Source organism: Microcaecilia unicolor, chromosome 4 (genome assembly GCF_901765095.1).
Source record: "Microcaecilia unicolor chromosome 4, aMicUni1.1, whole genome shotgun sequence".
NCBI lineage: Eukaryota > Metazoa > Chordata > Amphibia > Gymnophiona > Siphonopidae > Microcaecilia > Microcaecilia unicolor.
The window spans coordinates 166,315,930-166,331,337 of record NC_044034.1 but is presented as its reverse complement, the minus strand read 5'-3'; the positions used below and the strand labels follow the sequence as shown (position 1 = coordinate 166,331,337).

Here is a 15,408-nt window from a genome sequence, read left to right as displayed (position 1 = left end):
GCTCCCATTCCATTCTGCCTCCTTCCCCTGCTCAGGCTGATTAATTCCCTCTTCCATCCAATCCTCCTCCTGCTTCTCAGCCCACCCCTCCCTATTACAGGTGGGCACCATGATATACTGATTGCTGGTCCCGGGAACTGGCTCCTTCATTCACCCTCCCTCTTGTGGTCAGAGACGGTATATGGCCAGCTTGCCTATCCCCTGGGATCTCACTGCTAGGACTGGAAATGCATTCTGGGATATGTAGTTCATGGTTTTGCTGCTTCACTCTATACATCGGGGATGTAGCCTTGTCACAAGGGCTTGAGTCTTTGGCTCACATAGCCATACAAAGAAGTGATCATCCCCCTGGTACTTCCCAATGTAACACATATCTCTTCCAAAGATCAACCTCCGTAGCAGGCAGTCTTTATATTTCGGAGTGTGCAAAAAATGTTTCAATTGCAAATAGGCATACTTGTCCTTTACCCTTAGCCTAAAATCGTCAACGAGCTTCTCATAGGGAACTAGTTCATTATCTTCACACAGCTGTCCCCACATCTCCAATCCCACTCCGCCCAATTCTGAAAGGGCGTCACTCCTACCCCCGGTTCAAACAGTGGATTATCTGCAATTGGCGCTAGTCGTGAAAATAGGGTTGACTTGCGGGAAACAAAGATCCCAGTAATAAAAGGTATCTGAACGACAGGTGGAAAACACTCCACCCGTCCCCTATGCTTACTTGGAAGCCACATTAGTTGTCCCAACCTACGTGAACCTACCAGAGATTGTTCAATATGGACCCACATCTTGTGACTCTCCCTTCGAAACCACTCTATGGCCGACCGAGCCTGAGCAGCACAGTGATACCAATATAATTAGGGGACCCCCAACCCACCGTCTCACCGACTTTTGTACAGGAAGGTTCTCGGGAGACGTGGACGCTTCTGGTGCCATATAAAGCTGACTAATTTGGCTTGTAAATTAGACAGAAAAGACCTTGAAAGGCGCAAAGGAAGTACTTGAAACAAATACATTAACCTAGGGAGAACATTCATTTTAATGACCGCTATCCGCCCGAACCAAGATAGGCCAATTGAATTCCAACGATCCAAATCACTCTGAATCGCCTTCTGAATAGCCGGGTAATTAAGAACAAATAATTCAGACAAATTCCAGGGAATCCGAACCCCTAAATATCTAAGATCCCTTAACGCCAATTTAAATACGAAAGATGTCCGCAGCGTTTCCAGTAGTCCCGAAGGCACACGTACTGCCATACCTATATATTTGCTAGCATTGAGCTTATACCCCGATACCACCGAGTATACATCAATTTCCTTCATTAGGTTAGGAAGAGATACCAGCGGACGCGTCAATGAAAGGAGAACATCGTCAGCAAAGAGTGCAATTTTGAAGTCCTCACAACCAACACTCACACCAGTAATATCCACGTTCTCTCTAATTGCCGATGCCAAGGGCTCCATAGCCAGAGCAAAGAGAAGGGGCGATAACGGACACCCCTGTCTAGTGCCCCTTTCCAAGGAGAAACTCCTCGAGTAGCCCCCATTTATTTTAACACAAGCTTTAAGAGAAGTATAGAATGCTTTAATCCACAATCGAAATACCGGTCCATTCCAAATCTTTCCAAAGCCTTATCGAGAACCCCCAATGGACCCTGTCAAAGGCCTTTTCAGCGTCTAGCCCCAACAGGACCATGGGGAGCCCCTCTCTTTTGCGAAACATACAGTAAATCCAAAGTTCGTCTGATATTATCCATAGCTTGTCTTCCCGCCACAACCCCACCTGATCCGGATGAATCAGGCTAGGAGCAGTTTGGCTAGGCGATTGGCCAAGACTTTCGCCAAGATTTTTACGTCCGTATTTAAAATGGAAATCGGGCAATACGACGCACACTCAGTGATATCTTTATCAGGCTTCGGAATAACTGCCAACCAGGCCTCCATCATGGACCGGGGCAAAGATGCTCCTTCTTTCACCGAGTTAATAAGCTGCACCAAGTATGGTGCCAGTTCTCCCGCAAAGGCCTTAAAAAATTCGGAGGTGAATCCGTCTAATCCCGGGGCCTTATTTGTCGGTAGCTCTTTAATAACCCCCAATACCTTGTCTACTGTGACTGCGTCATCTAACTCCCTCCTCTGTTGCTCCGACAGGGCCACCAGACCACAGGCTTTCAATAGCTATCTATATTCGCGACCTGTACATTAGTATCTCGCTTGTATAGCTGCTCATAAAACTGAGCAAACCTGTCTCTCCGGCCAAATCTTTACCAGTGCTGCTCGAGAGTTTTGCTGAATATGGGGCCTTTCCGGGATTTAAGTTAAACATGCAAAAAATCAGAAGGGCTGCCCACCAACCACTACTCAGACACTGGTGGAGGGGGGAATTCCTTTGAGATGGGCTATGGAGAAATTTGTATATTTGGGCATGATCCTTACGGCAGACCCTAGATTTCATATATAAGCCGAAACCTGGATCAACTGTTACAGTGTACTAGCTGACAGCTGACATATTGGCATAATTTGCCTGTATCTTATGTGGTAGAATAAGCCTCTATAGTATGATCATATTCCCACGATGGTTATATATTCTTAGACACTTGCCGATCTGACTTTTGCAACGGGATGTGAAAATACTAAGAAGGCTCTTAACACAATTTTGCTGGGGAGGTAAAAAAAACTAAACTCAAATTGGAACAGTGTTAGCAATTGGGTGGATTAGGATTACCTAATATGCATTTATATAAGTGGGCGTGTTTGTTACGACACTTGGCGGATTGGGTTTAGGAACTGAAGATTTTACACCTTGGGGGATGGACAGAGTACTTTTTACCCATATCATCCACAATACTTATTACATGTAGCTTCCAGATATGTCCCCAAACATTGGCGAAGACATATTTTATTGTACTCTATGAGACGTACCTGGCATTACTTGCTTACATGCTAAATCAGAACCTCTATTATAAAGATATGATACCTCTTCTAGGAAACATGGACTTTGGCCCTGGCCTAGAAAAAGGGATTTTCCATCGGTTGGGCATGGAAAGGGGGGGGGGGGGGGTATACGTGGTACTACACTTTCATTTCTCCTGTATCTTGTAATAAATCTACCACGGTGGTAGATTTATTACAAGATACAGGAGAAATGAAAGTGTGGGAGATAATACGTGACATAGTTGGGAGAAGCCAATTAGATCGGTATATTAGATATATTCAGGCTATCCGTCTATGTTGCATATCTTAGACAGTACAGCTGTTCCCGGGAACGTTTTGACTCTTGGAAGATTCTTTCGGCCCTCAGGTATTACACAAAGCACAATTTCTATTTATATAAAGCGGTGACAATGGAGATCTATGTTGGTTTGGACAACTGACCTGGGGTGGAGATCAGTAAAGTGGACATTTGCAATACTTGCAGATGATTCCTACAATGGTATATAGTGCTCGAGGAAATTCAGTTTCGAATCATCACTAGATCGATTTTTCCCCCAAACAGGCCTACTATGTGGGCTATATTGGAATACAGTGGTGGAAATAAGTATTTGATCCCTTGCTGATTTTGTAAGTTTGCCCACTGACAAAGACATGAGCAGCCCATAATTGAAGGGTAGGTTATTGGTAACAGTGAGAGATAGCACATCACAAATTAAATCCGGAAAATCACATTGTGGAAAGTATATGAATTATTTGCATTCTGCAGAGGGAAATAAGTATTTAATCCCTCTGGCAACAAGACCTAATACTTGGTGGCAAAACCCTTGTGGCAAGCACAGCGGTTCAGACGTCTTCTGTAGTTGATGATGAGGTTTGCACACATGTCAGGAGGAATTTTGGTCCACTCCTCTTTGCAGATCATCTCTAAATCATTAAGAGTTCTGGGCTGTCGCTTGGCAACTCGCAGCTTCAGCTCCCTCCATAAGTTTTCAATGGGATTAAGGTCTGGTGACTGGCTAGGCACTCCATGACCCTAATGTGCTTCTTCCTGAGCCACTCCTTTGTTGCCTTGGCTGTATGTTTTGGGTCATTGTCGTGCTGGAAGACCCAGCCACGACCATTTTTAAGGCCCTGGCGGAGGGAAGGAGGTTGTCACTCAGAATTGTACGGTACATAGCCCCATCCATTCTCCCATTGATGCGGTGAAGTAGTCCTGTGCCCTTAGCAGAGAAACACCCCCAAAACATAACATTTCCACCTCCATGCTTGACAGTGGGGACGGTGTTCTTTGGGTCATAGGCAGCATTTCTCTTCCTCCAAACACTGGCGAGTTGAGTTCATGCCAAAGAGCTCAATTTTTGTCTCATCTGACCACAGCACCTCTCCCAATCACTCTCGGCATCATCCAGGTGTTCACTGGCAAACTTCAGACGGGCCGTCACATGTGACTTCCGGAGCAGGGGGACCTTGCGGGCACTGCAGGATTGCAATCCGTTATGTCGTAATGTGTTACCAATGGTTTTCGTGGTGACAGTGGTCCCAGCTGCCTTGAGATCATTGACAAGTTCCCCCCTTGTAGTTGTAGGCTGATTTCTAACCTCTCCTCATGATCAAGGATACCCCACGAGGTGAGATTTTGCGTGGAGCCCCAGATCTTTGTCGATTGACAGTCATTTTGTACTTCTTCCATTTTCTTACTATGGCACCAACAGTTGTCTCCTTCTCGCCCAGCGTCTTACTGATGGTTTTGTAGCCCATTCCAGCCTTGTGCAGTGTATGATCTTGTCCCTGACATCCTTAGACAGCTCCTTGCTCTTGGCCATTTTGTAGAGGTTAGAGTCTGACTGATTCACTGAGTCTGTGGACAGGTGTCTTTCATACAGGTGACCATTGCCGACAGCTGTCTGTCATGCAGGGTAACGAGTTGATTTGGAGCATCTACCTGGTTGTAGGGGCCAGATCTCTTACTGGTTGGTGGGGGATCAAATACTTATTTCCCTCTGCAGAATGCAAATAAATTCATATACTTTCCACAATGTGATTTTTCCGGATTTAATTTGTGATGTGCTATCTCTCACTGTTACCAATAACCTACCCTTCAATTATGGGCTGCTCATGTCTTTGTCAGTGGGCAAACTTACAAAATCAGCAAGGGATCAAAGACTTATTTCCACCACTGTAAGTGTGGTAGATGTGGTGCTATGGATGGAACATTCCTCCATGCTATATGGACTTGCCCCCATGTAGGTCTGTACTGGACTCAGCTGCTGTCTACTGTGAACTGTTACATAAATCAATTCATATTTCTCCCAGGGATATTTTATTGGGATACACAGGGAGGAGAAACAACCTAAGGCGAGCTGAGAGACTCTTGTTTTATAAAGCTGCTGGACACAGGACACAGTGCCCTCCTTCTGGCATTAGAGAAATGCTTTGCATGTTCTTATATTGATGGAAGCCCATGATGCTTGCCATACGGTTAATTGAAAGACACTTTTTTGGGCAGTGTAGGAACCATATATCCAATCGCTACCGGGATGAGCGCGTAGCTTAATTTTTTAATCAGATGACTTTTTAACTTCAATACTGGACCAAATATAATCTGCTTGTTGATATGGGATGTGGGGGGGAAGTTGAGGGGGGGTTCAGTTGGGTAGGGTTATTAGTTACTACAGGGTGAAGAACTCTAAGAATCCAGGTTGCTCGCTTTTTTTTTTTGGATGCTATTACTAGTGAATTTAGGAATGGGTTGGGGGGGGAAGAGAGGGATGCTTATGGAAGTTTGGGGTTTGGTGGAGAGGGGATGGTAGGGGTGGACTGAGGGGATCAAATTGATGACGATTCATATGCTCACTATCCTGCTACAACTGCTTGTCTTGGAATCTGCTGATATTTTCCTTTGTTTGTTTTTTTGTATGTAATCTGGTTATTGTGACGATGTTTGTCATTAATAAAACATATTACAATCTAAAAAGATCTGTACAGTTCCAGGAGGAAAAGGAACCAGGACACTGGGCTTGATGGATCCTAGTCTAAATAAATATGGCAACTTTGATATCCTTAAGGAGGTCACTTGTAGGTAATCTAAACAAGGGGGAGGACATTTTCAATGACAGTCAAAACTCCCAAAACAAAATAAAGAACTGCAATACACACACAAAAAACTATTTTGCCACAGTAAAGAAGATTGTGCAGGGCACCAAGTAGTATGTTATTCTGTATCAGTAACTCATTATTCTTCTATAATCAAGAAACAGAGTAGACACATATCTGCCGATGCATTATTTTCCAATAAACAAACAGTGTTGTGTGAGTATATCCAGGGGGCTATCACAGATGCTGTGATAGCCTTATAATGACAAAAGAATATAGATACATACAAAGGCATGCCATGGAGCAGTGTTTCTCATCTCAAAAAATGAGCCTGCACTATACATAATGATTTCTGTATAAAGAGCCATGGGAGCTTTCTAATTGGCTCAGAACACTTGCTGGCTTTGCATATTTTGACTGCACAGTTTAGTCCAAATTGTAAAGTCAGGTTGCTGCGAGAGAAAAATAACCTTCGTATTTTTCTCTCATTTAAGACATTTTTATTTTTCAGAGAGATACATACATATATATATTTTAGGTTTGGGACATCTGAGGGATTACTTGAAACTTTTGTCTTTTTTCAGATTTAAAATTCAAGAAAAACACATCTTTTATACAGGTAGGCCTAGAATTCAGCAAGGTGAAGAGTATCTCCAACCCTGGTATTGTAAGTGCTCCGTGGGTACCTTCACTGCCACAGTGAGCATGGATAGAACTCTGGGACCTGCTCCCAATATTACCGACTACAGTTATCCCCTGAATCTGTGTCTCCTTCAAACTGCTGCAGCCCTAGCACCACAGAGGAATTTGGTCTCTATCTACCCTACCAATGCAGTGTGGCATATTTGGGCAAGTCTGTCCTGACTTGTTAGGAAGGTATTACAGTGAGAGAGTGGGAAGGTAGTCTCATGTACTAGTTCCCACTTGAAGGGAGGGGATTATAGATTTAGCACACACCTTTTCAGTTGTGGCTCAAGATGAATTACATTGTGGTACACAGGGTTGGCTGTTATTGTGTTATCGGCTAAATGTTACTGTAGTTACTTCTTACAGTAACTAATAAAGTAGTTAACTACTTATTAAGTATAGTAATGGCATATCCTCCTGTGCCCAGAAGGTTTACACTCTAGGTTTGTACCTGAGAAAGTGGAGGGTTAAGTGATCAGTTCAAGACCACATGAGGGATTTGAATCCTGGCTTCCCTGGGTTCTCAGCCTGCTGCTCCTTCACTCTGTTTTCACCCAGTTATTATTGATGGAGTCCATGGGGGAGGAGCAGAGGGAGGGACAAATGAAGGGGTGAACCCAGAAGCTTAATAGAACTGTGTGCGATTTTTCTTCACCAGTAGTTTGAGGCTGAGAAAGATGAGGGCACAGCAAGCAGGGCGTCTCATGGGTGGCTACTGTGTGCACAGTCTCTGCTCATGTGTAGTTGAAAGAATGCATGTGGATGTGGCTGGGGAAGAGGAAAGGGCATCTCATAAGTCTGCTGCTGTTTTGTGATCTCTGGTCTATGCTCTTCCTCACCTGTAGTTGCAGGGGTGAATGGGCGAGGAGCTTGGGAAGGGGACGGTCCACAAAGTGATCAATAATAATTCCCATGATGGGTTGGGTCCTCTCAAACTGCCTGTAATGCAACAAGTAAAGAGCGTTATATCCTGTAGTATCCTCCCCTTCGCTGCATCTAGTTGTGAATGGATGTCACCACTACATCAATAACAAGTCTGTAAGTTACTTGCAATCAATAATTAGAGCTCCTAAAATACTTTTATCAAAATTAGCCTCAACAACTCAAAACACTATGTAAACATAAAATGTTCAAAGGAGATTAATTCTTATCACAGGCTAGCAACACCCAGAAAAACATAAAAGAGGGGAGAAAACTCCGAAACCGGGTGAAGCAACAACCAGCTCAAATTATTCATGATTTCAAGAAGCATTCAGTTTTACTAGCAGGGAAAAAAAAATGCTAATGTGCCGCAAAAACCGCTCAAGCAGCGAGCAACATTATCTTAATACTCCAGCATCCAAAAAGCAAATCTTGTATCAACCGACGATTGTAACCCCACAATTCACACATAGCTTCATCCAAATAGATCCCCAACAAGAACCTTGTTTCGTATAGTCGCTGAGTCAGGAGGCAGAACAAGGCTGTTGTTGGGATCTATTTTGGAGAGCTATGTGTGAATTGTGGGTTACAATCGTCGGAATGATACAAGATTTTGCTTTTGGGAATCACTGACATTTTTGGGACGCTGGCGTATAAAGATAAGTGTGCTTGCTCGAGTGTTTTTTGCGCACATTAGCGTTTCTTTCCTGCTAGTTGAACTGAATGCTTCTGCAATCGTGAATAATTTTGAGCTGGTTTGTTGATTCACCCGGTTTCTGAGTTTTTCTCACCACTCTCTTTTCTGGGTGTTGCTAGCCTGTGATATGAATTAAATCTCCTTTTGAACATTTTGCGTTTTACAGCAGTGTTTGGAGCTGTTGAGGCTAATTTTGATAAAATATTTTAGGAGCTCTGTTTTGATTGAAAGTAGCTTACAGACTTTGCTATTGATGTAAGCTTATAGCAGAGGTCTGTTCCCTATTTTTTGTGGATGTTACCACTGCCACACATGTTGGCTCTTTCAGCTAAGAATGACACAGTAAGGTGTCTTGATTCTGTACGATAAGGGCTATTTACATTGTCTGCCCTTCTAGATGTATATGAGATCAATAGGACCTAGGAGTTATTGGTGCTTCCAGGCCATGGGAAAGGTTGTGTCACTGTTATGGGAATGTAAATTTGATGCTCACCTGGTTGACATGAAAGCCAGGTTAGTTCTATAGGCACAGGACAAGTGATGGTGCCTATTGGGGTTCCCACAGTCCCAACCCGCACTGTCTGAAACCCCTGCAGAGAAGGACAGTTAGAACTGCTTTAAAGCACACAAATTCAGTTATGTTTCTAGCTATCCTAGTCTGTAACAACTTTTTCTTCCTCCCTTTAATCCTCTCACTGCTCATCTACATGCAGAAAACAGGCAAAAAGACGCAGGGAAAAAAAAAACCCCCGTTATGTGCAAAGGGGTCAACTAAGGAGGTCATAGAATTCCTGTGTGGCAGCACTTACAAGTGTAGATGGCATACCCATATAATATTAGTTGGAATGCCATATTTACACATAGAATTGCTCAGGTTGGACAGATTCGAAGGAGGCAGGTTCGAGTGATACAATTTTTTTCATTAAATGCTGTTAACTTTTAACCAACAATCGTGTCATACAATATATTCATTCAATTAAATAAACCTAAGTGATATCCATCCACAGAAACACACTCTATATTTTATCCACCTTCTATCATCAGACTTCCATGCCGCCTCTCCCTCTATTAACCTCTTTAAAATTGTCTCTCTCCTCCCAGTATCTGCCTTGTCAGCAGGCTGTTGGTTCCTTCAGGCTACTGACTGCTTCAAATGTACCTCCCTCCCTCCCAGCCTTACTCAATTGCCCTCTACATCAGTTGATGCTATTCTTTCCCTGTCGACCAACTTCCCCCTTCGTTTATCTGTTAATTTTTCTATCCTAAGCCTACTCTCCAAAGCTTGTAAAGTGGGACCCTCACTCCGTTTCCAATGCACTGTTACTTCACCTCATGCCACTGCCAATCCCATTCTTAGAATATCACTCTCCCATTTTTGGCTGTTTTCCCCTTTGGATTAGTTGGTACTATTACTCTTCCCTTAGAGAGAGGAAGTCCAAAATTTTATACATGTATTCCCAATGTTGAATAAGAATACACAGATATTTTTAAAATTTCCCTGTTGGCTTTTGTGCCTCCTGTGAGGCACAGAAAGTGACAGCAAAATGGTCATTTCAGCCAGACCTTGAAAAGAGCAATTGAGTGGGGTAATTGTGCTTAGTTCTCTGGTTTATCCACCTTTGAAACTAAAAAGTTGTAAATGTAAATTTAAATTTACGTTGAAGTGGGAGATAATGGAAGAGTGCTGGATGCTAAATAGTGGGAGAAGATTTTTTTTGGCCATGGGGAAGACACAGTAGCAATGTTACTGAAGGAGAACCCATATTATATAGTGGCATTTGACTCCTGACAGGCTCAAGAAAATATACCTGAGCATGCTGTGGAATGTTGAAGGGGTGTGTAGAGAGAACACATAATATTTGGTGGGAATATCCAAGATTTGACTTTACTGGAAGGAAGTTCAAGTTAAAAAAAAAGTGTCCAGTCAAAGTACATCTGGTGTGGACCCAATCCAGTGGGAACAGGGGGAGCTTCAGAGCTGGAGGTGATGAGTTTAACAGTGGCACAGTGTGAAACTATGGCCCAATGAAAGCAGGAATGAGAGAGGAGAGTACAACAATTGGGGTAATAGAGAAACTGACAGCGCTAAGGCAGGAGAAATTGGAAAATTTGTGGATTCTGGGACGAGATGAGGGTGTATTTGGGAGAGGGAAAAAAAAAGGGTTAACAAGGAGACATTGGAACTGCTGGGATCTAAGAAAAAGTATTTGCGTACAGCAGACGACAATAGCAGAAAGGGGAGGGGGGTACTTAGGAAAAAATTGTTATTGGCATCTGAAGTTGTAAGACTTCATTAAAGTTTTAAATAAAGACTATTGTCCCCCTCTTATACTACAATAAGTACATAAGTAATGCCCCACTGGGAAAAGACCAAGGGTCCACGAGCCCAGCATCCTGTCCACGACATCAGCCAATCCAGGCCAAGGGCACCTGGCGAGCTTCCCAAACGTACAAACATTCTATACGTATTCCTGGAATTGTAGATTTTTCCAAGTCCATTTAGTAGCAGTTTATGAACTTGTCCTTTAGGAAAACCGTCTAACCCCTTTTTAAACTCTGCCAAGCTAACCGCCCTTCACCACGTTCTCCGACAACGAATTCCAGAGTTTAATTACGCATTGGGTGAAGAAAAATTTCCTCCGATTTGTTTTAAATTTACTACACTGTAGTTTCATCGCATGCCCCCTAGTCCTAGTATTTTTAGAAAGCGTGAACAGATGCTTCACATCCACCTGTTTCCACTCCACTCATTATTTTAATACCTCTATCATGTCTCCCCTCAGCCGTCTCTTCTCCAAGCTGAAAAGCCCCTAGCCTCCTTAATCTTTCTTCATAGGGAAGTCGTCCCATCCCCGCTATCATTTAAGTCGCCCTTCGCTGCACCTTTTTCCAATTTACTATATCTTTCTTGAGATGCGGCGACCAGAATTGAACACAATACTCAAGGTGCGGTCGCACCATGGAGCGATATAATGGCATTATAACATCCTCACACCTGTTTTCCATACCTTTCCTAATAATACCCAACATTCTATTCGCTTTCCGAGCCGCAGCAGCACACTGTGCAGAAGGTTTCAGTGTATTATCGACAACGACACCCAGATCCCTTTCTGGTCCGTAACTCCTAACGTGGAACCTTGCATGACGCAGCTATAATTCGGGTTCTTTTTTCCCACATGCATCACCTTGCACTTGCTCACATTAAACGTCATCTGCCATCTAGCCGCCCAGTCTCGTAAGGTCCTTCTGTAATTTTTCACAATCCTGTCGCGAGTTAACAACTTTGAATACATCTGGAGTGGCCTAGTGGTTAGGGTGATGGACTTTGGTCCTGGGCAACTGAGTTTGATTCCCACTTCAGGCACAGGCAGCTCCTTGTGACTCTGGCAAGTCACTTAACCCTCCATTGCCCCATGTAAGCCGCATTGAGCCTGCCATGAGTGGGAAAGCGCGGGGTAAATTTAACAAACAAAAAAAACCTCTCTCTCTCTCTATATATATATATATAAATATTTTTTTATATATCTATATCTGTGTACGTATATAAAATTTTTATTTATTGGAGTTTAACCGCCTTTATGAAGAGATTCATCCCAAGGCGGTGTACTGCAGGTACAGTTTAACATAAAACTTACAATTTTGTTACAGCATAACAACAGTTAAAAATGATTCAAGTGTAAACAGAAATACAATAAGGGTCCTATTTACTAAGCTGTGCTAGAGGTGTGCTAGAGTTTTAAACATGTGCTGTGTAGATGTCCGTAATATTCCTTTTTCCACGTGTGGTGGTCATGTGTTTCTCTGTGGAATTTTTGGTTAGAAGTGACTTGAAACCTTACCATAATTCTTGACTATGCGTTTCCTTGCGAACCTAAGTGGTGCTTACTGCGTTGGGGTAATAGGAGAGGATTAAAATGGCAAGGTCGTATCAAATGGCTCTGCCTTGCAGCGCAAAGTTAACGATAGCCTTCTTATGGAAGCAGAGCTCCAGACCTACCATACACAGTTGGTTAACAAAGGTAAAGGTAGTGGCCGAACTAGAGAAACTGACAGGACCGCCGTGTTGGGCGATTGACTCGGAGGCGGCAGAATGGACACATTTGGACAGTTCTAGGGGCAGTCTGAATATTACATTTGGAGGGTACAAAGGAGCTGGGGGACGGTAGGATAGCGGAGTTGAGATGGAATGAGGGGGAAATTCTATTGGGAGGAGGGGGGTGGAATAGTTAGTGAATTCTTCTTTTGTATTAGATTAGGCGGGTGGTATCTGTATGAAGTATTTATATGCACGTATCAAACTAATGGTTGTTCAATGTTACTATTACTGTACTATTCAAAATTTCAATAAAATTTAAAGTTCAAAAAAAAAAAAGAAAAATTAAAAAAAAAAAAAAAAAAAAGATTAACCCATCCGTAAACAGGATATCCTCACTGAAATTTGGCCATGTATTACTGTATTGTATAGAACAGTACAGAAAAAGAAGCACCAGCTACATTAATTTTTTAAGCAGTTTTAGTGATATTCAATTTTATTTCATGATATTTATATCCACATATGGGAAACTTTCAAGTAAAAAACAACAACAAAACAAAAACAACTTTTGTTCTTCACCTTTTAAGGCACTGGGCTGAAAAAGGGGGCGAGGTGGGAGAAGGGGGAGGGAGATGCTGGACGGTGGAGGGGCGCAAACTAATAGTTTGCAGGGTGGCGCCAGAGACCCTAGCACTGGCCCTGAATAAACTATCTATTTTATGTTACTTTTTTGCTTCAATGTGTTTAATTTCATCATTACTGGTTAAAACCTAAAATCAGAAGCTCTGACATGTCTATTGGATGTGACTTGCAAGAATGATATGCTTCTAACAAACATACTTTGCATGAGCAAGACATGCCTTTAGATACAGCACTTTCCTTTAAATGGGGTAATTATTCAGTTCCTACAGTACCTTCTCCAAGTCCAGTCAGCTGTACCTCTCCAAAATATATCCTACAAACGGAGATAAAGAAAAAACACAGACATAAATACTGCATTACCAGAAATGTAAAGTAGCTGAGGGAAGCTGCAAGATTTCTTACAGCCTCAGACTTCTCACCCCAGCTGTGGTAAACAACTTAGGTTTCAGGATGATTTTTTTTTCTCATCACACCAGAACCATAAGGAAGGAGGCAATGTAGATGAAAAACTGGGTTTGTGCAAAAGCATGTCACAGAGCCTGAAATAAAACAGACTTCCTCAACACTGAAAGGAGCTAGACTGAATGCAGAGGAGTACTGTGTAACATCAGAGAAGAAGTTCAGCTCTCTCAGATTGTGCATGCTTTTCCTTGTAGTTCCTGAAGCAGTTATAAACAAAAGTGAGTAAAATCTGGTAATGTATCCGACTACGCATCTGGTTGTAGGAAGTGCTTCACAGCTCTTTCTGGCACTTCTGCATTGCCTGGCTCATATTTTACTACCATGATTCAGGATGTTGCTGGGTTTTCCTTTGCTTTGATTCTATTCTATCATCCAGAAGCCTTCAGCTCTTGCCTAAGTAACGCTAGGTGTAGCAGGTGCAAGCAGTGACCAAAGAATGGCCTAAGGATGCCATTCTTGCCTCAAGCTGTTTTATTATTTTATTAACATAGGTAACACAAATGCTCATTTAACAAAGCACATGGACATCTCAAAATGCCCCAAAAGGTCTATCTGTCAAAAAAGTCCAAACAGCAATTTTAGAAAGGCAGTGGGGGGGAAAATAAAACAAAACCAAACACACACACATCCAACACTGCATTTTGTCCAAATAGTAATGGTGTGTGTTGGGGGGGGTATGAGGTGAGTTTTGGGCAGAACTAGGAAAAGCCCAAAATGGGACATCCAAACCAAAAAGGAAGAAATGGCCAAGTCTTAGATTTAGGACATCCTAAGTTAGACCTGTTTCAATCACATCCAAGGTTGTTAAAAAAAAAAAGTGTTCTAAGAAGCTGATCACTGCTGATATTAAAGCATGACTCCTCTGTAATTCCCTAGTGTTTACTGTCCCCTTCTCTCTCCCCTGAAAGTTAAACTGGAAAGGAAAACCAGGCTCTATGACTGCCTGTAATACTTGAGGCTTTCTGACCAAAGCAGAAAGCAAGTGTGAGGAGTAGCCTAGTGGTTAGTGCAGCAGACTTTAAATCAAGTGACCCTGGTTCAAATCCCACTTTTTTGGACATTATGAGCAGGATGTCTCAATTTTGACTTGGATGACTTTTTGAAATTGTCCCTCATAATCACATATGTGCTTGTCTTTCCCTAATCTACCCTGACTGCACTTTGGTTTAAAAAGTGTGTTTTGCATGTTTTCTCGGTTTAACTTGGATCTTGTTCCATTTTCCATTTATTTATGTACCATTGTATTAATATACAATACATATTTCCTGCTATAAGGGCCCTGGGTAGAGTGCCATATTACAAACAAAATTATTATAATACCAGTGCTTAGATCACATCAAAGTAGTAACAGAAACCCCAATTTTTACTGTACCTGTAGAGAATGACATATTCATGACCTTGTTTCCTGGACAGTCGGTAGGCTGGTGTAACCCTTGTTATAGCAAGTAAAGACTTCAACAGTAAAGACAGCCTGTTGTACACGGTGTAGGAAACTTTGATATCCTGGTCACACCTGGGAAGGACAGGAGAATTGGTCAGTTTCAGGTTCCTATCAATCATGGCCAGAAAGGACACATATAGCTGACCAAAACAAATCCTGCACTGTGCTTTTCTCTTCCTGGTTTTCTCTCTCTCCTCAACCAATTCTCATCAAGCAAACGTGCCAACATTGTCCAGTCAGCACACTATTAGTCTCCCAAGTTCATACAAAGTTAATTATGTTCAGTGGAAAATAAATCTGTTGTATCAGGCTGCTGCTATGTGAATTTTTCATCACTGTTTCATTATTGCTACCAAGTATTACATATGAAGAACATTTGCTTTTAAACTTTGTTTATCCAGTCTTTACGTGCATATGGTTTTGCTTTTTAAAGGTAAAAAGGGGGTGGTTGTACAGTTAGGTATAAACTGTGTTGTTTCTGACTACTTGTTTTGGA

At 42.4% G+C, this 15,408-nt stretch overlaps 1 protein-coding gene across 1 annotated transcript in view; it reads right to left on the bottom strand.

The window, feature by feature from the left end:
• Positions 1–15,408, bottom strand: part of ATG13 (autophagy related 13) — a 78,555-nt gene that overhangs the window by 37,003 nt on the left and 26,144 nt on the right. Inside the window, 6 exon segments of the mRNA XM_030200866.1 lie at positions 7,556–7,596; positions 7,598–7,655; positions 8,828–8,870; positions 8,873–8,923; positions 13,282–13,322; positions 14,844–14,984. Coding sequence (XP_030056726.1) covers positions 7,556–7,596; positions 7,598–7,655; positions 8,828–8,870; positions 8,873–8,923; positions 13,282–13,322; positions 14,844–14,984 — 375 coding nt within the window.